At 46.1% G+C, this 26038-nt stretch overlaps 1 protein-coding gene across 3 annotated transcripts in view; it reads right to left on the bottom strand.

Moving 5' to 3' along the window:
• Positions 1-2203: 2203 nt before the first annotated feature.
• PDE1A (phosphodiesterase 1A) overlaps positions 2204-26038 on the bottom strand; it is a 557427-nt gene continuing 533592 nt past the window's right edge. For all 3 annotated transcript variants that reach the window (XM_063933325.1, XM_063933326.1, XM_063933324.1), the window contains exon 14: positions 2204-2743. In XM_063933325.1, the coding sequence (XP_063789395.1) occupies positions 2691-2743 (53 nt within the window). In that variant the 3' untranslated portion in view covers positions 2204-2690. The remainder of the gene's footprint in view (positions 2744-26038) is intronic.

Genomic DNA, 26038 nt, shown 5'->3' with positions numbered 1-26038 from the left:
ACATGCCAATGGCTGACACTTGAAAAGGTTGACGTGTGTTTTTTGAACATTTTTTCATTTTCAGGACTTTTTCATACTTTACCATCCACATCGACCTTGTGCAGGTCGACCATTTGGTGTCGACAATCTGACTGTCGACCCATTGATCCATAACCGCCACCATGTGAATCTTTTAGCTAAAGATTAGATAATATACACTGGGCGCTAAATTTGTTGTACTGTCAATTTAAATATTTAATTGCAGCTCACACAAGGAGGATCTGGAAGTCCTCCTAAACAAAGGGACACTGTACCTAAACAACAATTTCATACATGTGAGCGCACATATATTAAAAGATGGTTAATTAGGCTGCTGGTTTGGTAAATAAAAATTTATTTTTATTAAAAAAACAGACTAAATAAACATTCACAGATTAAAAAAACATCATACTGGGAATCGCAGAATAAATTTATATATATATATCCCCGCTTTAGCCAATTGGACTTATATAATTATTTTTGAGCATGCATGCTTGTATGGTTCGCTGGTTAGTTGGAACAATTTTAAGTCCTCAGACACAGTCTTGATCGTTAGTAGCTGTTAATCCCTCCAGGGGATTTTTAGTAGTGATGTTAGTAATTAGTTGGTTAAACAAAAATCAAGGTTGTCCCTGAGTATGTATTAGCGACACAGTCCATTTGGATGAAGCAATTTTCCTCAAGTGATATTATAGTGCCAATTTACACTATTTGGAAGTGTGATGTTGGTAGATTATATAACCAATTAGTCACCCGTCGTGGCACTCATATATAATATCACTTGAGGAAAATTGCTTCATCCAAATGGACTGTGTCGCTAATACATACTCAGGGACAACCTTGATTTTTGTTTAACCAACTAATTACTAACATCACTACTAAAAATCCCCTGGAGGGATTAACAGCTACTAACGATCAAGACTGTGTCTGAGGACTTAAAATTGTTCCAACTAACCAGCGAACCATACAAGCATGCATGCTCAAAAATAATTATATAAGTCCAATTGGCTAAAGCGGGGATATATATAACAATTTATTCTGCGATTCCCAGTATGATGTTTTTTTAATCTGTGAATGTTTATTTAGTCTGTTTTTTAATAAAAATAAATTTTTATTTACCAAACCAGCAGCCTAATTAACCATCTTTTAATATATGTGCGCTCACATGTATGAAATTGTTTTTTAGCTAAAGATTAGCCTGAATTACTAAAATTAGTTTTTTTTTTCTTCTAAAATGGTAGCTGTGGGCTCAGTAGAGCCAAATGCTGTGAGGTAAATTGAGCCAGTGGTTCAACTTACCCCACCATGAAGCATTGATATTAAGGTATACCACAAAACAAAACTTTGGCCCAAATGTATTAAGCCGTAAGTGATAAACTGGAGATGGATAAAGAGTGATAAATGACCAGCCAACCAGCTCCCAACTGTCACAGCCCGTGACATGGCCGTTTAGGAGTTGGTTGGCTGGTACTTTATCTCTCTTTATCCATCTCCACTCTATCTCTTGTTAAGGCTTAATACATTTGGGCCTTTGTTCTCTTTCAGTCCATTTGAGGTGTGTAGTGTGCAGAATAAGAAACCACTGATGTGTACAGTTATATCTTTGTTACTTTAGTGCACCACATCATGTTTTTATGCTTTAACTACACACTTTTACTCCAACTTTATGTTGATTTCTGTGGCTATGGAAGTAAGAGGCTGCTTTTTATGTCAATTTTGTCTAGTGACTTTGGGGTCTATTTACTAAGCCTTGAATGGAGATAAAGTGGCCGGAGTTAAAGTCCCAACCAACCAGTTCCAAACTATCATTTTTCAAACACAGCCTGTAACATGGCAGTTAGGAGCTGATTGGTTGCTACTTTACCTCCATCCACTTTATCTCCACCAAGGTCTTAGTAAATAGACCCCTATGTCACTGTAATTCAGCTGTTGGATTACTTTAAAACATTTGTAATTTTGTTTTTCATTTTTGTTATACATTCTCCTAATTAAAGAACAATTTGCTGGACCAATTTGTCTTTTGTCTTTGTCATAGTTTGGGTGAAAGATGAAATGAGGACTATAAGTATTACTGTAGCCCATAAGTTTACCACCTCCGCTGTGCAAACATGATGGGTGATCTTTAATGGTACAAGAAGAAAGTCAGGTCCCATGACAATGCTCATCACATAAAACAAACCCATCAAAATGAACAAAAAATTTTTATTAACAGTCTGAAAAAGTGAAAGATGAAGCCCACAAGGGAACAACGGAGAGAAACAAATAACTTTCCTAGTGTCAAAGTTTTTGGAAAGTAACAAAAGAAGTAAGTGCATAGGTCAACAATCTATTTACATGCTCTCGATATTTACATGCTCTTCTCGTGTATATGTGATCTATTCATAAATAATAAAACTACTACAAATATTTCACTGCATGTACCGTGTCTGGTTTCGTGTCCTCTCCTACTAGATGCCTAGTCATTGCTGGAAAACTAAGATCTGAAGATCAATGTATACAAGAGTTTATTTCTCCAGTGTCAAAGTCGTCGCGTCATCCATAAAAGATATATAAAGTCTTTGTCCTGTCTTCTACTGTGCAATATTAAACGTCATCCAAGATCTACCACTTCCGTCTTTCCTCTGGTCACCATCGATGATTGCGCTTCTTCATAGTCCACATAATGTGACAATTCAGATTTTTCTACAACTTTCTTCATTGTTGTTAATAGACTTCAAATTTCTCTCTGAAATGGAAACAAGAAGAAAGGTAATTTTTTAAAGCTGCAATACGTGCAATACGAGTTAGAAATGTGAAATCACAGATTGTGATATCAACAGCAAACAATGGTAATTTTTGCTCAATGATAGGCGTCAGGATGATTAGAGTGTTTCTTGTTTAAAAGGAGACGTATGAAACCTTCAAGAGAGATAAAGAGATATGTCCTTCAAGAGAGCTAAAGAGGAGTTGCCATAGCAACCAGCTTCTAGCTATCATGGTGAGGGCCTGGATGGTCTTATGGACACTCTGGGCAGTTTTACAGACAAATTGTAGGTGTCTTGGCATGCAACGTTGGTTCCCTCTGGGCGCTGCACCCAGGGCAAGATTAACAATGGGGCGGATGGAGCTACAGCTCCAAGCCTCCACATAAAAATAGGCCCATCATCATGGCAGCATGATGAGCACTAGCCACCAGCTGGCCACATGGTAGGCCATAAATCAGAACTATTAAGATTGAATTTTTATCTTTCTCACAAACTAATGCAATTTTTTATATTTGTACATATTTAGGGAGACATTGGAGCTGATAGTGTAGGGGTGTTCACGCCCACATGGCTCTGGCCACACCCACACAGCACTGATCACACCTCCCCCGTTTCTCACAATGGGGGTCATTCCGAGTTGATCGCTCGCTAGCTATTTTTTGCTAGCTATTTTTTTGCAGATAGTCGCCGCCTATAGGTGAGTGTATTTTTGCTTTGCAAGTGTGCGATCGCATGTGCAGCTGAGTTTTGTGCAGTTTCAGAGTAGCTCAGAACTAACTCAGCCCTTGCGATCACTTCAGCCTGTCAGGTCCAGGAGTTGACGTCAGACACCCGCTCTGCAAACGCTTGGACACGCCTGCGTTTTTCCAAACACTCCCAGAAAACGGTCAGTTGACACCCACAAACGCCCTCTTCCTGTCAATCTCCTTGCGATCGGCTGTGTGAACGGATTCTTCATTAAATCCATCGCTCAGCAACGATCCGCTTTGTACCCGTACGACACACCTGCGCACTGCGGTGCATACGCATACGCAGTTCTGACCTGATCGCAGCAAAAAATCCTAGCGTGCGATCAGGTCGGAATGACCCCCAATAGGCCTTTAATCCGGCCCTGCCTGCACCCTGCAGACCACTCACACACCCATAGTTACGGCCCTAACAATATACTATATTGTTGACTATTATTAAAGTGAGAAGGTCGTAATACCAAATAACAAGCTACAGTTGACTAGACGCAGGGACATAACAGCAGTTTCATCTTAGCGATGAAAAAGAAACTTGGCAGAAACTCATTCCGCGCTCACCTTATTCCTTTAAAGTTTTTTTCCCATTAAGAAACCAAGTTTAACATCTCATTTCACATCGCTAATGAAATGCCACAAAATTATTTCAAAACCAACTAATTTTCAGTAACCCAGAACTACCAGCAGTTATGACATCAATGATTTTCCATATTTTTGGCCTTTGCTTGGCTGTAGTAAAATATATTTCCATTTGATTCAGCAATAGAATTCTGCGCACAGAAGGTAAGAGGTAACCTGAAACCTTATCAATCATATCAGTGTGTGTTCTTCAAGCACTAATGGTCTGCAGATGGCTTTTTGTCTCTGTGGTAATTGCAGCAGAGCACATTAGCCTATAAGTTAAAATGCCAAGGAGTCTCTTTAGAGAGATTTGCACTTTTCCAGACCAGCCCTACAGCAATGATGGTTTCTCATTACCTCTCCCCTTCTGCCTAAATTCTATGGGCTACATGACTATTCAGGCTAATTATAGTGCCATATGTTACTTTTACGGGTCTTTCTTTTTCTGTGAAAGGAAATGATATCTCTAATATGTGTTTTATGTTGAGTTCCGTTGCTGAAATATGATCTGATCTCAGTGGTGTATTGATAAATACACTTAATCAAACTACAGTGGGGTTTCACTTATCACTAATGAAGGGTGGTACTCATCCTCTTCAGTCCCACCCAAAACTGATAGCTAAGCTGTATTTGACTTTATGGGGGTAATTCTGAGTTGATCGCAGCAGGAACTTTGTTAGCAGTTGGGCAAAACCATGTGCACTGCAGGGGAGGCAGATGTAACATGTGCAGAGAGAGTTAGATTTGGGTTTGGTGTGTTCAATCTGCAATCTAAATTGCAGTGTAAAAATAAAGCAGCCAGTATTTACCCTGCACAGAAACAATATAACCCACCCAAATCTAACTCTCTCTGCACATGTTATATCTGCCCCCCCTGCAGTGCACATGGTTTTGCCCAACTGCTAACAAAGTTCCTGCTGCGATCAACTCAGAATTACCCCCTATGTCTTTCCTTTCATCCACAGTAGCGGTTCTCCTACAGTACTAGCCTGTTGTTATCTTGCAGGGATGGCTGCATAGGCATTTCTATAATGGGTGCAGTGTGTGTAATGCACACGGGCCCCTGGGTCCATTGGGGGCCCACACTGCTCACCCTGCACCCATGTATTATACTTACCCCAACGGAGTCCCACAGTGGGGTCCTCCAGTGCTGACAAAGGGGGGTCATTCCGACCTGATCGCTTGCTGCAGTTGTTCGCAGCGCAGCGATCGGGTCGGAACTGTGCATGCGCCGGTGTCGCAGTGCCCCGGCGCATGCCAGACGGCCGAAGACCGTCATTCCCTAGCGATCGCCTCTGCTTGATTGACAGGCAGAGGCAGTCGCTGGGCGGGAGGGGGCGGCACGGCGGCGTTTGCCCGCCGTTTTGGGGGCGTGGTCCGGCCAACGCAGGCGTGGCCAGACCATGTGGAGGGAGGCCCGCAGCAGCTACGTGACGTCACATGCAGCCGCTGCAATCAGGGGCAGCGACGAGCAACTCCCGGTCAGCCGCAGGAGCTGCGCTGGCCGGGAGTTACTCAACAAGTACAAAAGCATCGCAGCTGTGCGATGCCTTTGTACTTGTGCAGGGGGGGGGGGGGCGGACAGACATGCGGGGTGGGCTAGCTCTGTGCTGGGCGTCCCCCTGCATGTCTGGGAACATGATCGTAGCTGTGCTACATTTAGCACTGCTGCGATCAAATCGGAATGACCCCCCAAAATCACTTGGAAAATAGCCGCCGCGGCCATTTTCGAGTGATTTGCGCATGCGCACTGGAGATGCGCAGTAGACTCTGGCATTATTCGAGAGTCTATTTGCTGCCGGAGAAGAGGGGGACTGCAATGTCGGCTGCACGCGGGTCCCCTCCTCTCTTAAAACGCCCCTGGATGGTTGTACTGTCATTGAACAAAAAGAGAAAAGTACTGAATCCTGGGCACACAAATGGATGAATAGGTAAAACTTAACTGTAAATATCTTCATGTGGATGAAATATTGTGATATTTAATCACAATGAAGTCGAGTATGACAGTGGAAATTAGAGGTTAAAATCTGACTCACAATGACAAACAAATGTTCAAATATGAAAATAAAGAGTATATGGAAAGTAAAGAGGAGAAAGCAGTGTCCACCGATTGTCTCTGTCCTGCTTATTTTATTGACTGCACAGCCAAATTTTGATGTCACACGTTTTACGTGTTGTTTGTTGTTTAATACAACATGTATGAGTGCCCAAATTATTCTCGTTGAATACACACTGGTAAATTCACAAGTTTAATTACATCAAATGTCTGGCTGTTATTGTCAGATGGTAATACAGTCCAGTGCCTGCACTATTGAGCTATATTCCCCCCCCCCTTTGCTACAAATTAATATAAGTATGCAGACATGTAAACCTTTTGTCTATATGGTTGTACTGGGTGCCGGTATCCCGGGATTTAGAGGGCCTGAGGGAGGGGGCGAGAGCAACAAAGCATCTTGCAGGCTCGCTGCGCTTGCCACAGGTTCTATTCCCGCTCTATGGGTGTCGTGGGCACCCACAACTGGGAATAGTCCCTGTTGGTCAACATGCCGACCAGTGGGCTGTTCACCATTCAGGATCCTGACGTCGGTATAGTGATCGGCAATCTACCAACTGTTTACTAAGCCTCGGAGAGAGATAAAGTGGATGGAGATAAAGTACCAGCCAGTCAGCTCCTAAATGCCATGTTACAGACTGTGGGGTTTATTTACTAAGCCTTGAACAGAGAAAAATTGAACAGAGATAAAGTCAGAGCCAACCAACTCCTGACCATCTGTCATTTTTAAACACAGCCTGTAACATGACAGTTAGAAGCTGATTGGCTGGTATTTTATCTCTTTCCACTATATCTCTCTCCAAGGTTTAGTATATATACCAATTTCTCATGACATATGACAGTTAGAAGCTGATTGGCTGGTATTTTATCTCTTTCCACTATAAATGTGCCCAGGACGACTGGATGCACTCTGAGGAGCTCTACTGAGTTTCTCTGAAAAGACTTATGTTAGGTTTGTTATTTTCAGGGAGAACTGCTGGCAACAGACTCCCTGCTTCGTGGGACTGAGGGGGCAGAAGTAGGAACCAACTTCCTGAAGAGTCTCATGGCTCTGCTTCTGGCTGACAGGACACCATTAGCTCCTGAAGGGAACTGAACGCTAGCCGTGCCTAGATGCTCACTCCCACAGCACGCCGTCACCCCCCTCACAGAGCCAGAAGTCAGAAGACAGGGGAGTAGAAAAAGACAGATCTTCTATCAAGAAAAGTGATGGCTGAGGTACAGCGCAGCTGGCGGGAGCGCAGCGCGCCATTGCTGCCCACACACACAGGCACGGCAGGGTGCAGGGCGCGGGGGGGGGGGGGCACCCTGGGCAGCAAAAACACCTCTATAAACTGGCAAAAAGGGGGCATAAGATGCCCAGGCACGCCAGTATAAATATTATGAAAAGTTTCTGAGGTAAAAACGGCGGAGCTTCTTCCTCAGTCAGCCAGCACACTGCTCAGTGCCATGTTCTCTCTCCTCAGGCTGCAGAGAAATAGCTGGTCCTCCTTCACTTCTGACTACAAGTATCAGGGTGCAAAACAGGGGGGGAGGGCACAAGCGAATTTGGTGCTTTACAAATGTGTTTTACTGTGTAAAAAGCGCTGCATGTCAGTGGGCATTCTGTGTTCACAGGCATTAGATACTGGCGCTGGGGTTGTGAACTGGTTGCTCCTAAACTGTGTCCCTCTGACAGATTTTACTGTGGGTCTGTCCCCTAATAAGTCCCAGTGTGTCTGTGTGTGTGTTGTATACGTATGTAAGACATGTCAGAGGCAGGGAGTTCCTCCCCGGAGGAAACCATTTTAGGGACACAGAAGTGTGATGTGGTGACGCTGCCGGCACACCAAGAGCCAGCATGGGTGAAAGAAATATGTGGTAGTATGCATCATATCAATACAATAGGAGATTAGATAAGTCTGAATCTCATGCTGAGTGCTGGAGAAAATCTGTGGAGGATGTGATTTTTCAGGGCTCTGTTCTTCCATCCGCAGGCGGCCCCTCTGGGTCACATAAGAGACAATTTGCAAATATTGTGAATACTGATACCGACACGGACACTGATTCTTGTGTCGACGATAGTGACTCCAGGGAAATAGATCATAAATTGGCAAAAAATATATGATTGTGGCTATAAGGGAAGTTCTGGAAGTCACGGAAGCCACTCCTGTACCTCAGGAGAAGGCTTATTTCTATATAGAAAAGAAATCTAAGGTCACTTTCCCTCCTTCCCACGGGCTTAATACATTCTTTGAAGGGATGTGGGTGAATCATGAAAATAAATTTTGTATTCCCAAGAGAATTCAGATAGCTTATCCTTTCCCGGTGGAGGACAGAGAAAAATGGTCACCCCCTGTGTTAGACAGTGCACTGTCCAGGTTGACAAAGAAGGTAATTCTCCCTGCACCTTGCACGGCTTCACTAAAAGAACCGGCAGACCGAAAGATGGAAACTACATTGAAATCCATTTATGTTGCCAATGGTACGCTGCTCAGGCCCACAATTGCTTGCATGTGGGTGAGTCGCGCTATTGAAAAATGGTCAGAAAGCGTGTCATCAGAAATTTACACGATTGATAAAGATGTGATACTCCTTAAGTTAGGGAATATCAAAGACGCTGCCACATACATGCTAGAAGCGATGAAAGATATTTAATCTCTTGAGTTCACAAGCCGCTACCATGGCAGTATCGGCTCGGCGGGCGTTGTGGATTCGCCAGTGGAACGCGGATGCAGATTCCAAAAGAAATATGGAGGCTCTCCCATATAAAGGTGAGGCCTTATTTGGCGATAGACTGGATGTGTTAGTCTCGGCGGCTACTGCAGGTAAGTCAACATTTTTGCCCTCTGCGCCTGCACCGGCAAAAAAGACCTATCACCCGCACATGCAGTCCTTTCGGCCCAATAAATACAAAAAAGCGAGAGGTTCCCCCTTCTTTGCGGGTAGGGGAAGGGGAAAGGGAAAGAAGTCCCTACTTCTGCCAAATCTTCAGCATGACGCTGGGGATCCTTTGCGGGAGGCCGCTCGGGTGGGGGCACGTCTCAAACTGTTCAGCCAAGGTTGGATTCTGTCTGACCTGGATCCCTGGGTGTTGCAAATAGTGTCCCAGGGATACAAGCTGGAGTTTCAAGACGTTTCCCCATGCCGATTTTTCAAATCGACCTTGCCAGCTTTTCTTCCAGAAAGGGAAGCAGTAACAGCGGCAATCCAAAAATTATGTCAGGATCAGGTCATAGTCCTGGTACCTTTGTCACAACAAGGGGAGGTGTTTTATTCAAGCCTTTTTTGTAGTTCCGAAGCCGGACGGCTCGGTCAGACCGATCCTAAACCTGAAAAATCTGAATCTCTACTTGAAACGATTCAAGTTCAAATTGGAATCACTGAGGGCAGTGATTTCCAGTCTGAAGGAGGGGGACTACATGGTGTCGGTAGACATAAAGGATGCTTACCTGCATGTTCCCATTTATCCTCCTCACCAGGCTTATCTGAGATTCGCGGTTCAGGATTGCGATTACCAATTCCAGACGTTACCTTTCGGTCTCTCCACGGATCCGAGGGTATTCATCAAGATGATGGCGGAGATGATGGTTCTCCTGCGTCAAAAAAAAGAGTCAATATAATTCCTTATCTAGACGATCTCCTGATAAAGGCGAGATCCAGGGAGCAGTTGTTACAAAACATCACACTCTCCCTGTCAATACTCCAACAACACGGTTGGATCATAAATTATGCAAAGTCACAGTTGGAACCGACGACAAGATTGTCTTTTCTCGGGATGATTCCGGACACAGAAGTTCAGTGAGTATTTCTTCCGGTGGAAAGGCTTTGAAAATCCAGAAAATGGTAAAACAGATATTGAAACCATCGATTGTGTCGATCCATCAGTGAATTCGGTTGTTGGGGAAGATGGTGGCTGCCTACGAGGCCATACAGTTTGGCAGGTTCCATGTCAGGGTATTCCAGTGGGACCTGTTGGACAAGTGGTCGGGATCCCACCTACACAGGCACCGGAAGATAATCCTGTCGTCAAAAGCCAGGATTTCGCTCCTGTGGTGGCTACACAGTTCTCACCTACTAGAGGGACGCAGGTTCAGAATTCAGGACTGGCTCCTGGTAACCACGGATGCAAGTCTCCGAGGCTGGGGAGCTGTCACTCAGGGAGAAAGCTTCCAGGGAAAATGGTCAAGTCAGGAAGCCTGCCTTCACATAAACGTGCTGGAATTGAGAGCCATTTACAACGGCCTTCAACAAGCGGTACATCTTCTTCAAGATCATCCCGTGCAGATCCAGTCGGACAATGTAACAGCAGTTGCGTACATAAACAGGCAGAGTGGAACGAAAAGCAGATCGGCAATGGCAGAGGTGATGAAGATCCTCCTCTGGGCAGAAAGACATGTAAAGGCTCTGTCTGCAATTTTCATTCCGGGAGTAGACAACTGGGAAGCAGACTTCCTCAGCAGACACAATCTCCATCCAGGAGAGTGGGGCCTACACCAAGAAGTCTTCACAGAGGTGACAAGTAGACATGATGACATCTCATCTCAACAAGAAGCTTCAGAAATATTGTTCCAGGTCGAGAGACCCTCAAGCAATAGCAGTGGATGCGCTGGTGGCCCAGTGGATGTTCCGGTCGGTGTATGTCTTCCCTCCACTTCCGCTGATCCCAAAAGTGCTCAGGATCATAACAAGAACAAGAGTTCGAGCAATCTTCATTGCCCCAGACTGGCCAAGGAGGGCTTGGTACCCAGATCTTCAGGAGTTGCTCATAGAAGATCCTCGGCCTCGTCCTCTTCGCGAGGACCTGCTGCAGCAGGGGCCGTGCGTGTATCAAGACTTACCGTGGCTACGTTTGACGGCATGGCTGCTGAGCGCCGGATCCTAGCCCGAAAGGGTATTCCCAAGGAAGTCATCCCCACCCTTATTCAGGCCAGGAAAGGAGTAACGTCGAAACATTACCACCGTATTTGGAGAAATATGTGTGTTGATGTGGATCCAAGAAGGCTCCTACGGAAGAGTTTGAGTTGGGACGTTTTCTCCATTTTCTGCAGGCTGGTGTGGATGCGGGCCTACGATTGGGAATCAGTGTTCTTCCAAAAACAATTGGCCTCTCTTCCAGAGGTTCAGACCTTCGTGAAAGGGGTTCTGCACATCCAGCCTCTATTTGTGCCTCCAGTGGCACCATGGGACCTTAACGTGGTGTTGCAGTTCCTTCAATCAGATTGGTTTGAGCCTCTACAAGAGATAGAGTTGAAGTTTCTCACTTGGAAAGTGGTGATGCTTTTGGCATTGTCATCCGCGCGGCGGGTGTCTGAATTGGGGGCCTTGTCTCACAAGAGCCCTTACCTGATATTCCATGAACATAGGGCAAAGTTGAGGACTCGTCAACATTTTGTTCCAAAGGTGGTTTCATCTTTCCACATAAACCAACCTATTGTGGTGCCAGTAGTTACTGACACGTTCTCTGAGTCAAAGTCTCTAGATGTGGTTAGGGCTTTGAAGATTTATGTCGCTAGAACAGCTCGAATACGGAAAACAGAGTCTTTGTTTGTCCTGTATGCTTCCAACAAGATTGGGTGTCCTGCTTCCAAGCAGACTATTGCGCGTTGGATCAGAAGTACGATTCAGCACGCTCATACTACGGCTGGATTGCCGTTACCAACGTCGGTGAAGGCCCATTCCACTAGGAAGGTGGGCTCATCCTGGGCGGCTGCCCGGAGGGTCTCGGCATTGCAACTTTGCCGAGCAGCTACTTGGTCAGGGTCAAACACATTTGCTAAATTCTACAAGTTTGACACGTTGGCCGATGAAGACCTCAAGTTTGGTAAATAGGTGCTGCAGGGTCATCAGCACTCTCCCGCCCGTACTGGAGCTTTGGTATAGACCCCATGGTCTTGATGTCGTCCCCAGCATCCTCTAGGACGTATGAGAAAATAGGATTTTGATACCTACCGGTAAATCCTTTTCTCCTAGTCCATAGGGGATGCTGGGCGCCCATCCCAGTGCGTACTTTACCTGCAGTTTAGTTATTAGAATTACACAAGTTGTGTTATCTTAGTTTTCAGCATGTTGCTGCAATTGGTTCATGCCTGTTGGCGTGTGTTATGTTGAATGCCATGTGTGCGGCATGGTTGAGGGTGTGAGTTGGTAGATATCTCACCACTAGTTTAAGTAATTCTTTCCCTCGAAATGTCAGTCTCCCTGGGCACAGTTCCTACAACTGAGGTCTGGAGGAGGGGCATAGAGTGAGGAGCCAGTTCACACCCCATGAAAAGTCTTTAGACATGCGGATCCCGTCTATACCCCATGGTCTTGATGTCATCCCCAGCATCCTCTACGGACTAGGAGAAAAGGATTTACCGGTAGGTATCAAAATCCTATTTTTTGGTCTATTTGAAAGCCGACCAGTATAAATGGGAGGTATTCAAGTTGCCAACTACTGGGATCCCAGCGGTCAGGATACTCCGTGAAATACCGGTGGTCACAATCCCAACCGCCACCCGGAATCCCCACTCGGGTGGAGGTCCACGCCACCACCCAAGGGGGAATATAACCCTGTGGCGGGATAAGATCACCACCGGGTCCGTAGCATGGCGAGTGCAGCAGCCCGCAAGGGGGCACGCTGTGCTTACCGCCGGTACTCCAGCTGTTGGGATCTCAGCGTTGATCTCCTGACTGCCGGGATCCCGACAGCCGGGATATCATACTGAATCCGTATAAACGATTATTGCCATTGGGTTTGCAGTCTAAAAAAAACAGTATTTACTATGCATCAGTTTTGACTGCCACTTAATAGCTGACGTCGATACCCGTCAGCTTTCAAGCCCCTATACAGCAGTAGAATGACGTCAAACCTGTTGTCAACCTGCTGCGAAGGCGACAGATGAAGCTGTGCACGGATCACTATAACCTGTTCAGGCTTCGTTAGGTTAAAAAGTGAGTAAGAGGATAAAATTAACCCAAATCCATAACCAGCCTGGGCCTCTGAGTTTAGGCTGTCATTGGAAAAGAGGGGGGGGAATGTTGTAGCATTCCCTTCCCACTATTTTTCAATAACCAGCACCAGCGTGCTAATTGTCACTCTCAGCCAATAATCGTGTCCTCATTCATTTCTATGGAGACTGGAGAGTGACCAGTAACGATGACCCTGTCACACACAATGGGGCTCTCTACAGAGCAAGCTCATTGTATTTTGTTTTGCCGAGGTTGTGGATGCTACATGGACCTGATCCCAGCTTTTATAAGTTATAAATTGGTGACAGATAGTTGGTCTAAGTAGACTATGATGTTATTTTTTCCCCTGAATTTTATTACAGTCATAGGGGGGTATTCAATTGTTTGAAAAGTCAGTTGGGTGTCTGTTTTTTCCTATCTAATAGACAGGAAAAAACAGACACCCAACTGTCTTTTCAAACATTTGAATTCCCCCCATAGCGTTTATTGCTGTATTTACTGCTCATGTAGCCGGAAATTCATTTTCCAAGTAGGTATAGGATATACTGTAGTTGGCATCCAGGCGCTCAGGATGCCGGCGAATAGGAGACCGGTACCGGAATCCTGACACCTGCCAGAATACTGACGCTGAGGGATACGGTCATTATGTCGACAACACTTAGGTCGGCAGTCTTTAGGTCAACCACACTTAGGTCGGCAGTCGTTAGGTCGACATGGTCACTAGGTCGACATGGAAAAAGGTCAACATTGTTTTCAAATTTTTTTTTACTTTGTCATACTTTACGATCCACGTGGACTACGATTGGGAATAGTAACTTGTGCCGAGCGCAGCGAGGCACCTTACCCAAAGCATGGCAAGCGAAGCGAGCCATGCGAGGGGACACGGTGCACTAACTGGAGTTCCCTGTCACTTTTCGATGAAAACAACACCAAAAAAGTAAAAAAAAAACTCATGTCGACCTAATGACTGTCGACCTATTTCCAGTGTCGAACTAGTCACTGTCGACCAATAGTGGTCAACCTAATGCATGTCGATCCTTGTGACCCATACCCGACGTTGGAATCCTGACAGCTGACATCCTGAATGTAAGTATCAGGGATAGATTAGGGTTAGGCTGTGGGAAGGGAGGTTAGGCTTAGGCTGTGGGAGGGGAGATTAGGGTTAGGTTGTATGAAGGGATGTTAGGGTTAGGCTGTGTGAGGGGAGGTTAGGGTTAGGCTGCAGGAAGGGAGGTTAGGGTTAGGCTGTGGGAGGGGAGGTTAGGGTTAGGCTGTGGGAATGGAGGTTAGGATTAGGCTGCAGGAGGGGAGGTTAGGGTTAGGATGCGGGAGGGGATGTTAGAGTTAGGCTGTGGGAGGGGAGGTTAGGGTTAGGCTGAGGGAGGGGTGGGTTAGGGTTGGGCTGTGGGAGGGGAGGTTAGGGTTAGGCTGTAGGAAGGGAGGTTAGGCTTAGGCTGTGGGAAGGGAGGTTAGGGGTAGGCTGTGGGAAGGGAGGTTAGGGTTAGGCTGTGGGAGGGGAGGTTAGGGTTAGGTTGTATGAAGGGAGGTTAGGGTTAGGCTGTGTGAGGGGAGGTTAGGGTTAGGCTGCAGGAAGGGAGGTTAGGGTTAGGCTGTGGGAGGGGAGGTTAGGGTTAGGCTGTGGGAATGGAGGTTAGGGTTAGGCTGCAGGAGGGGAGGTTAGGGTTAGGATGCGGGAGGGGATGTTAGAGTTAGGCTGTGGGAGGGGAGGTTAGGGTTAGGCTGTGGGAGGGGTGGGTTAGGGTTGGGCTGTGGGAGGGGAGGTTAGGGTTAGGCTGTAGGAAGGGAGGTTAGGCTTAGGCTGTGGGAAGGGAGGTTAGGGGTAGGCTGTGGGAAGGGAGGTTAGGGTTAGGCTGCAGGAGGGGAGGTAAGGGTTAGGATGCAGGAGGGGAGGTTATGGTTAGGCTGTGGGAGGGGAGGGTTAGGGTTAGGCTGTGGGAAGGGAGGTTAGGGTTAGGCTGAAGGAATGGAGGTTAGGGTTAGGCTGTGGGAGGGGAGGTTAAGGTTAGGCTGTGGGAAGGGAGGTTAGGGTTAGGCTGCAGGAGGGGAGGTTAGGGTTAGGATGCGGGAGGGGATGTTAGGGTTAGGCTGTGGGAGGGGAGGTTAGGGTTAGGCTGTGGGAGGGGTGGGTTAGGGTTAGGCTGCGGGAGGGGAGGTTAGGGTTAGGCTGCGGGAGGGGAGGTTAGGGTTAGGATGCGGGAGGGGAGGTAAGGGTTTAGGCTGTTGGAGGGGAGGTTAGGGTTAGGCTGTGGGAGGGGAGGTTAGGGTTAGGCTGTGGGAAGGGAGGTTAGGGTTAGGCTGCCGGAAGGGAGGTTAGGGTTAAGATGCGGGAGGGGAGGTTAGGGTTAGGCTGTGGGAGGGGAGGTTAGGGTTAGGCTGTGGGAGGGGAGGTTAGGGTTAGGCTGTGGGAGGGGAGGTTAGGGTTAGGATGCGGGAGGGGAGGTTAGGGTTTAGGCTGTTGGAGGGGAGGTTAGGGTTAGGCTGTGGGAAGGGAGGTTAGGGTTAGGATGCGGGAGGGGAGGTTAGGGTTAGGCTGTAGGAGGGGAGGTTAGGGTTAGGCTGTGGGAGGGGAGGTTAGGGTTAGGATGCGGGAGGGGAGGTTAGGGTTTAGGCTGTTGGAGGGGAGGTTAGGGTTAGGCTGTGGGAAGGGAGGTTAGGGTTAGGCTGCCGGAAGGGAGGTTAGGGTTAGGATGCGGGAGGGGAGGTTAGGGTTAGGCTGTGGGAGGGGAGGTTAGGGTTAGGATGCGGGAGGGGAGGTTAGGGTTAGGCTGTGGGAGGGGAGGTTAAGGTTAGGCTTCGGGAAGGGAGGGTTAGGTGGAGGGGATGGGAGAAGGTTAGAATACTTACTCTAGAATTGTTGGGATTCTGGCATTGGGATGCCTGGGTCGATGTTCTGACCACCGCAATTCTCAGCGCTGGGATCCTGTACCCAACCTTTAGGTATATATTTGTTTTACAATGCAGTTTATACACAATGGGGTCTATTTATGGAGCAGTAAATAGCCCTGTAGTTGCTTAAAACAGGGTTTTCTCTTCATTCAATTCACAGAGCGGGTTACAGTGTTGAAGTTTCACTGCTTCTCCGGCAGCGACCCCCCTCTAAATCGCGTCATTATTATTATTTTATGACTATTATTACATTTTATTTATAAGGCGCAACAAGTGTTTCGCAGCGCCGTATAAAGGACAGTACAGGGAGACAAAACTTATCATTACAGTAAATACATAACAAAAATAGAGTACAGGTAAGAAAGAGCACCACAATTCTTAATACATAATACAGCTTAGATGTAAGTAGCGAGGGAGTAATCATCGTACTACTAGGGGCTGGCGGCCATAGATAGAGATGAGCCTTTACCAGCAGGAGAGAAATCAGGTAAAGATGGTCGCTGAGTAGGAGAGAGCTGTAAGGGAAATGTGAGGAGAAGAGGGTTTTGACTAGAGATGAGCGCCTGAAATTTTTCGGGTTTTGTGTTTTGGTTTTGGGTTCGGTTCCGCGGCCGTGTTTTGGGTTCGACCGCGTTTTGGCAAAACCTCACCGAATTTTTTTTGTCGGATTCGGGTGTGTTTTGGATTCGGGTGTTTTTTTCAAAAAACCCTAAAAAACAGCTTAAATCATAGAATTTGGGGGTCATTTTGATCCCATATTATTATTAACCTCAAAAACCATAATTTCCACTCATTTTCAGTCTATCACCTCACAATATTATTTTTAGTCCTAAAATTTGCACCGAGGTCGCTGGATGACTAAGCTAAGCGACCCTAGTGGCCGACACAAACACCTGGCCCATCCAGGAGTGGCACTGCAGTGTCACGCAGTATGGCCCTTCCAAAAAACTCTCCCCAAACAGCACATGACGCAAAGAAAAAAAGAGGTGCAATGAGGTAGCTGTGTGACTAAGCTCAGCGACCCAAGTGCCCGACACAAACACCTGGCCCATCTAGGAGTGGCACTGCAGTGTCACGCAGGATGTCCCTTCCAAAAAACCCTCCCCAAACAGCACATGACGCAAAGAAAAAAAGAGGCGCAATGAGGTAGCTGTGTGAGTAAGATTAGCGACCCTAGTGGCCGACACAAACACCGGGCCCATCTAGGAGTGGCACTGCAGTGTCACGCAGGATGTCCCTTCCAAAAAACCCTCCCCAAACAGCACATGACGCAAAGAAAAATAAAAGAAAAAAGAGGTGCAAGATGGAATTGTCCTTGGGCCCTCCCACCCACCCTTATGTTGTATAAACAGGACATGCACACTTTAACCAACCCATCATTTCAGTGACAGGGTCTGCCACACGACTGTGACTGATATGACGGGTTGGTTTGGACCCCCACCAAAAAAGAAGCAATTAATCTCTCCTTGCACAAACTGGCTCTACAGAGGCAAGATGTCCACCTCATCATCATCCTCCGATATATCACCGTGTACATCCCCCTCCTCACAGATTATCAATTCGTCCCCACTGGAATCCACCATCTCAGCTCCCTGTGTACTTTGTGGAGGCAATTGCTGCTGGTCAATGTCTCCGCGGAGGAATTGATTATAATTCATTTTAATGAACATCATCTTCTCCACATTTTCTGGATGTAACCTCGTACGCCGATTGCTGACAAGGTGAGCGGCGGCACTAAACACTCTTTCGGAGTACACACTTGTGGGAGGGCAACTTAGGTAGAATAAAGCCAGTTTGTGCAAGGGCCTCCAAATTGCCTCTTTTTCCTGCCAGTATAAGTACGGACTGTGTGACGTGCCTACTTGGATGCGGTCACTCATATAATCCTCCACCATTCTTTCAATGTTGAGAGAATCATATGCAGTGACAGTAGACGACATGTCCGTAATCGTTGTCAGGTCCTTCAGTCCGGACCAGATGTCAGCATCAGCAGTCGCTCCAGACTGCCCTGCATCACCGCCAGCGGGTGGGCTCGGAATTCTGAGCCTTTTCCTCGCACCCCCAGTTGCGGGAGAATGTGAAGGAGGAGATGTTGACAGGTCGCGTTCCGCTTGACTTGACAATTTTCTCACCAGCAGGTCTTTGCACCCCAGCAGACTTGTGTCTGCCGGAAAGAGAGATCCAAGGTAGGTTTTAAATCTAGGATCGAGCACGGTGGCCAAAATGTAGTGCTCTGATTTCAACAGATTGACCACCCGTGAATCCTTGTTAAGCGAATTAAGGGCTGCATCCACAAGTCCCACATGCCTAGCGGAATCGCTCCCTTTTAGCTCCTTCTTCAATGCCTCCAGCTTCTTCTGCAAAAGCCTGATGAGGGGAATGACCTGACTCAGGCTGGCAGTGTCTGAACTGACTTCACGTGTGGCAAGTTCAAAGGGCATCAGAACCTTGCACAACGTTGAAATCATTCTCCACTGCGCTTGAGACAGGTGCATTCCACCTCCTATATCGTGCTCAATTGTATAGGCTTGAATGGCCTTTTGCTGCTCCTCCAACCTCTGAAGCATATAGAGGGTTGAATTCCACCTCGTTACCACTTCTTGCTTCAGATGATGGCAGGGCAGGTTCAGTAGTTTTTGGTGGTGCTCCAGTCTTCTGTACGTGGTGCCTGTACGCCGAAAGTGTCCCGCAATTCTTCTGGCCACCGACAGCATCTCTTGCACGCCCCTGTCGTTTTTTTAAAAATTCTGCACCGCCAAATTCAAGGTATGTGCAAAACATGGGACGTGCTGGAATTTGCCCATATTTAATGCACACACAATATTGCTGGCGTTGTCCGATGCCACAAATCCACAGGAGAGTCCAATTGGGGTAAGCCATTCTGCGATGATCTTCCTCAGTTGCCGTAAGAGGTTTTCAGCTGTGTGCGTATTCTGGAAAGCGGTGATACAAAGCGTAGCCTGCCTAGGAAAGAGTTGGCGTTTGCGAGATGCTGCTACTGGTGCCGCCGCTGCTGTTCTTGCGGCGGGAGTCCATACATCTACCCAGTGGGCTGTCACAGTCATATAGTCCTGACCCTGCCCTGCTCCACTTGTCCACATGTCCGTGGTTAAGTGGACATTGGGTACAACTGCATTTTTTAGGACACTGGTGAGTCTTTTTCTGACGTCCGTGTACATTCTCGGTATCGCCTGCCTACAGAAGTGGAACCTAGATGGTATTTGGTAACGGGGGCACACTGCCTCAATAAATTGTCTAGTTCCCTGTGAACTAACGGCGGATACCGGACGCACGTCTAACACCAACATAGTTGTCAAGGACTCAGTTATCCGCTTTGCAACAGGATGACTGCTGTGATATTTCATCTTCCTCGCAAAGGACTGTTGGACAGTCAATTGCTTACTGGAAGTAGTAAAAGTGGGCTTACGACTTCCCCTCTGGGATGACCATCGACTCCCAGCAGCAACAACAGCAGCGCCAGCAGCAGTAGGCGTTACACGCAAGGATGCATCGGAGGAATCCCAGGCAGGAGAGGACTCGTCAGAATTGCCAGTGACATGGCCTGCAGGACTATTGGCATTCCTGGGGAAGGAGGAAATTGACACTGAGGGAGTTGGTGGGGTGATTTGCGTGAGCTTGGTTACAAGAGGAAGGGATTTACTGGTCAGTGGACTGCTTCCGCTGTCGGCCCAAGTTTTTGAACTTGTCACTGACTTATTATGAATGCGCTGCAGGTGACGTATAAGGGAGGATGTTCCGAGGTGGTTAACGTCCTTACCCCTACTTATTACAGCTTGACAAAGGGAACACACGGCTTGACACCTGTTGTCCGCATTTCTGGTGAAATACTTCCACACCGAAGAGCTGATTTTTTTGGTATTTTCACCAGGCATGTCAACGGCCCTATTCCTCCCACGGACAACAGGTGTCTCCCCGGGTGCCTGACTTAAACAAACCACCTCACCATCAGAATCCTCCTGGTCAATTTCCTCCCCAGCGCCAGCAACACCCATATCCTCCTCATCCTGGTGTACTTCAACACTGACATCTTCAATCTGACTATCAGGAACTGGACTGCGGGTGCTCCTTCCAGCACTTGCAGGGGGCGTGCAAATGGTGGAAGGCGCATGCTCTTCACGTCCAGTGTTGGGAAGGTCAGGCATCGCAACCGACACAATTGGACTCTCCTTGTGGATTTGGGATTTCGAAGAACGCACAGTTCTTTGCGGTGCTACTGCTTTTGCCAGCTTGAGTCTTTTCATTTTTCTAGCGAGAGGCTGAGTGCCTCCATCCTCATGTGAAGCTGAACCACTAGCCATGAACATAGGCCAGGGCCTCAGCCGTTCCTTGCCACTCCGTGTGGTAAATGGCATATTGGCAAGTTTACGCTTCTCCTCCGACAATTTTATTTTAGGTTTTGGAGTCCTTTTTTTACTGATATTTGGTGTTTTGGATTTGACATGCTCTGTACTATGACATTGGGCATCGGCCTTGGCAGACGACGTTGCTGGCATTTCATCGTCTCGGCCATGACTAGTGGCAGCAGCTTCAGCACGAGGTGGAAGTGGATCTTGATCTTTCCCTAATTTTGGAACCTCAACATTTTTGTTCTCCATATTTTAATAGGCACAACTAAAAGGCACCTCAGGTAAACAATGGAGATGGATGGATACTAGTATACAATTATGGATGGACTGCCGAGTGCCGACACAGAGGTAGCTACAGCCGTGGACTACCGTACTGTACTGTGTCTGCTGCTAATATAGACTGGTTGATAAAGAGATGTAGTAGTAGTATGTATGTATAAAGAAGAAAGAAAAAAAAACCACGGGTAGGTGGTATACAATTATGGACGGGCTGCCGAGTGCCGACACAGAGGTAGCTACAGCCGTGGACTACCGTACTGTACTGTGTCTGCTGCTAATATAGACTGGTTGATAAAGAGATGTAGTAGTAGTATGTATGTATAAAGAAGAAAGAAAAAAAAACCACGGGTAGGTGGTATACAATTATGGACGGACTGCCCAGTGCCGACACAGAGGTAGCTACAGCCGTGGACTACCGTACTGTACTGTGTCTGCTGCTAATATAGACTGGTTGATAAAGAGATGTAGTAGTAGTATGTATGTATAAAGAAGAAAGAAAAAAAAACCACGGGTAGGTGGTATACAATTATGGACGGACTGCCCAGTGCCGACACAGAGGTAGCTACAGCCGTGGACTACCGTACTGTACTGTGTCTGCTGCTAATATAGACTGGTTGATAAAGAGATGTAGTAGTAGTAGTATGTATGTATAAAGAAGAAAGAAAAAAAAACCACGGGTAGGTGGTATACAATTATGGACGGACTGCCCAGTGCCGACACAGAGGTAGCTACAGCCGTGGACTACTGTACTGTACTGTGTCTGCTGCTAATATAGACTGGTTGATAAAGAGATGTAGTAGTAGTATGTATGTATAAAGAAGAAAGAAAAAAAAATCACGGGTAGGTGGTATACAATTATGGACGGACTGCCCAGTGCCGACACAGAGGTAGCTACAGCCGTGGACTACCGTACTGTACTGTGTCTGCTGCTAATATAGACTGGTTGATAAAGAGATGTAGTAGTAGTAGTATGTATGTATAAAGAAGAAAGAAAAAAAAACCACGGGTAGGTGGTATACAATTATGGACGGACTGCCGAGTGCCGACACAGAGGTAGCTACAGCCGTGGAATACCGTACTGTACTGTGTCTGCTGCTAATATAGACTGGTTGATAAAGAGATGTAGTAGTAGTATGTATGTATAAAGAAGAAAGAAAAAAAAACCACGGGTAGGTGGTATACAATTATGGACGGACTGCCGAGTGCCGACACAGAGGTAGCTACAGCCGTGAACTACCGTACTGTGTCTGCTGCGACTGGATGATAAATAATGATATAAAAAATATATATATATCACTACTGCAGCCGGACAGGTATATATTATATAATGACGGACCTGCTGGACACTGTCTGTCAGCAGAATGAGTTTTTTATAGAATAAAAAAAAAAACACCACACAAGTGAAGTCACACGACGAGTGTTTAACTTTTTCAGGCAATCACAATATAGTATACTATACTACTAACTATACTGGTGGTCAGTGTGGTCAGGTCACTGGTCAGTCACACTGGCAGTGGCACTCCTGCAGCAAAAGTGTGCACAGTTTAATTTTAATAATAATATGTACTCCTGGCTCCTGCTATAACCTATAACTGGCACTGCAGTGCTCCCCAGTCTCCCCCACAATTATAAGATGTGTGAGCTGAGCACAGTCAGATACGAGTGTTTAACTTTTTCAGGCAATCACAATATAGTATACTATACTACTAACTATACTGGTGGTCAGTGTGGTCAGGTCACTGGTCAGTCACACTGGCAGTGGCACTCCTGCAGCAAAAGTGTGCACTGTTTAATTTTAATAATAATATGTACTCCTGGCTCCTGCTATAACCTATAACTGGCACTGCAGTGCTCCCCAGTCTCCCCCACAATTATAAGATGTGTGAGCTAAGCACAGTCAGATATATACATAGATGATGCAGCACACTGGGCTGAGCAGTGCACACAGATATGGTATGTGACTGAGTCACTGTGTATCGTTTTTTTCAGGCAGAGAACGGATATATTAAATAAAACTGCACTGTCTGGTGGTCACTGTGGTCAGTCACTAGTAAACTCTGCACTCTCTACAGTTCTACAGTACTCCTAAGCTCCAGTAAATCAGGTCAATCTCTCTCTCTCTCTCTTCTAATCTAAATGGAGAGGACGCCAGCCACGTCCTCTCCCTATCAATCTCAATGCACGTGTGAAAATGGCGGCGACGCGCGGCTCCTTATATAGAATCCGAGTCTCGCGAGAATCCGACAGCGTCATGATGACGTTCGGGCGCGCTCGGGTTAACCGAGCAAGGCGGGAAGATCCGAGTCGCTCGGACCCGTGAAAAAAAACATGAAGTTCGTGCGGGTTCGGATTCAGAGAAACCGAACCCGCTCATCTCTAGTTTTGACAACAAGAGGACAGAGGGCCCTGCTCTGAGGAGCTAACAATCTAGTAGGAAGGGGCGACAGACAGATGACATGAGGTGCAAGCAGACGGGAGGTAGCCTGATGGCAGGGTGTAAGCAAAGAAGAGATGGTCAGAGCATGAGGCAGGGGAATGGAGGAGCAGCCTCAGGACTAGGTTATGCGTCGGAAGGGTACGCTTTGATGAATAGATGCGTTTTCAGTGTCCGTTTGAAGCTTTGCAAGGTCGGGGAGAGTCTAATGGAGCGGGGGAGCGCGTTCCACTGAAGGGCACGGACACTACTGTCATCATACTTTTGTATGGTGCGTGCAATTCGTAAAATGACGGAAAGTTCTGCTTTCCATTTCTCAGCTCTTTTCAGATTCAGCACATACTACAAAGCAAAAAGGCCACGGAAATTGCTTACAGTACTTCCCTGTCTGACAGCTCGTTACCCATTTTAGCCCTGCCCCTTTACAGTATATCCCAGCAGCCACTGCAGCCTCTCCTGAGCTCAGATGTCGGCACATTTACAGAAAGGACCTGCCTGCCGACTCCAAACTTAACAAAAAAGGTCGGAGCTGAACACACAATCGCCAGAGCCCTGGTTATCAGATCACATAGCAGGAAAGGTAAGTGTACATGAATTTCTACTAAACAAAGATTTATATCACATGGAACTGTTGCAATATATAGTGAAAAATACCAATTCATCACCACATAAGTACATGAATAGACCCCCATACAAGAGACACCACCGCAAAATTATACTAAACTGTGCTGAAGGACAGAGGTGAGAAACCGGGTGAATTTAGTGGTCAACGCAAAACGTACTGCGGTTAACGGAAAGCAGAATTATGGCTGACACAGTAGTGTTTGTTTAGACAGAAGATAAAACAACAAGAAAATTACTTGATTAATTGTAAATTTAATTTGAATAATTATTAGTTACTGGCCTGTTTAAAATATAGATAAATTATTTTTACAGGTGAATTATTAGGTGGAAGGCCTTGTCAAACTAAACTAAAGCAATTGCGCAAAACTAACTGGTATATATGGGCACGCAATAAATCCTCACATTTTAAAACAACTTTACATTTACAAAACAGAATAGGACACATTACAGCTCCACCAATTCACACTAAGGTAACTTTATTACTATAACTTTATTTACTATGAGGATAAGTGGAAATATAGATGTTGTTGATAAGGAAACACTAAAATATGGCAAATTAAATATATTAAAAGACATTAAATATATGTGTATTCACATAGAAAAAAGGAATAGGGGTGTCAGTGACCAATGGTGTCATCATATAATACAATGAGAGTAATAGTAATTTAAACCCCCCCAATATAAAAATTAACATAGGCACTTTATTTAAGACAAAGTATATAAAATTGGTAAATGAGAGAGATGTATTTTATTTTTTACATGTTATTATTATTCTAAGACACATTAAAAAGGGAACTAGGGTAATACAGTGCAAATAAATGGGGGTACACACGTATTGATGTGATCTGAGTGATCTAGCACAGACCGCTCAGCACATATCTCTCCCCCCACTCAGCACACAGTGCGATGTGTGGTGAGCGAGGTGGGAACGGGGGGCTGCTCAATTCACCCGGCGGTGAAGTGAGCGATCTAACTAGAATCGGCGACAGCGACGCACAGGGCCGTGCATGGCTATCACTATGGCTATCGCTATGGGGCATACACATGGAGCGATGTGTGCTTCATTTCTAAGCAATCTAGTCAGATTGCTTAGAATTTAAGCACACATCGCTACATGTGTACCCCCTTAAGAGTCTGAAAGTATAGCTTATCTGTGATGCAGGAGGTCAATGAGGGAAACCCAACGCGTTTCATCCTTAAGACTTCATCAAGGGGTAACCTTTATTATAACTTTATTTACTACAGGTTGAGTATCCCATATCCAAATATTCCGAAATACGGAGTATTCAGAAATACGGAATTTTTTGAGTGAGACTGAGATAGTGAAACCTTTGTTTTCTGATGGCTCAATGTACACAAACTTTGTTTAATACAAAAAGTTATTAAAAATATTGCATTAAATGACCTTCAGGCTGTGTGTATAAGGTGTATATGAAACATAAATGAATTGTGTGAATGTACACACACTTTGTTTAATGCACACAGTTATTAAAAATATTGACTAAAATTAACTTCAGGCTGTGTGTATAAGGTGTATATGAAACCTATATGCACTCTGTGCTTAGACTTGGGTCCCATCACCATGATATCTCGTTATAAATAATGTGCAATTATTCCAAAATACGGAAAAATCCGATATCCAAAATACTTCTGGTCCCAAGCATTTTTGATAAGGGATACTCAACCTGTATAAGGATAAGTGAAAATATTGAAGTTGTTGATAAGGAAACACTAAAATATGGCAAATTAAATATAATAGAAGAAATTAAATATATGTGTATTCACAGTGAGATTTTTACTTGCTACTGATAGGTAATTTAAGGCTATAAATAGAAAATTCTAAGTTTGAGAATTGTTTAAAAAATTCTTTTAAATTTTTCGTGTAGATTCAACTGTGCAAATTAGCAGGTGTAACACATTGTTAAAGAAAATACCTTGGCTCATACAATATATAGGGGGTCATTCCGACCCGATCGCTTGCTGCAGTTTCTCGCAGCGCAGCGATCGGGTCAGAACTGCGCATGCGCCGGCGCCGCAGTGTGCCAGCGCATGGCAGTCGTGGTTGCCTAGCGATCGCCTCTGAGGCAGAGGCGGTCGCTGGGCGGGAGGGGGCTGAACGGCGGGGTTAAGCTGCCATTTAGGGGGCGAGGTCCGGCCAATGCAGGCATGGCCGGACCGTTTTGGGGGGCGGGCCGCGGCGGCTGCGTGATGTCACAAGCAGCCACTGCGGGCCGGGGAGTGACGAGTAGCTCCCGGCCAGCACGCTAAAGCAGCACTGGTCGGGAGCTACTCTTGAAGTGCAAAGGCATCGCCGC

Source organism: Pseudophryne corroboree, chromosome 7 (assembly GCF_028390025.1).
Source record: "Pseudophryne corroboree isolate aPseCor3 chromosome 7, aPseCor3.hap2, whole genome shotgun sequence".
In the NCBI taxonomy this organism is placed as follows: domain Eukaryota; kingdom Metazoa; phylum Chordata; class Amphibia; order Anura; family Myobatrachidae; genus Pseudophryne; species Pseudophryne corroboree.
The sequence above is the reverse complement of the archived record's forward strand: the minus strand, read 5'-3'. Positions and strand labels throughout refer to the sequence as shown.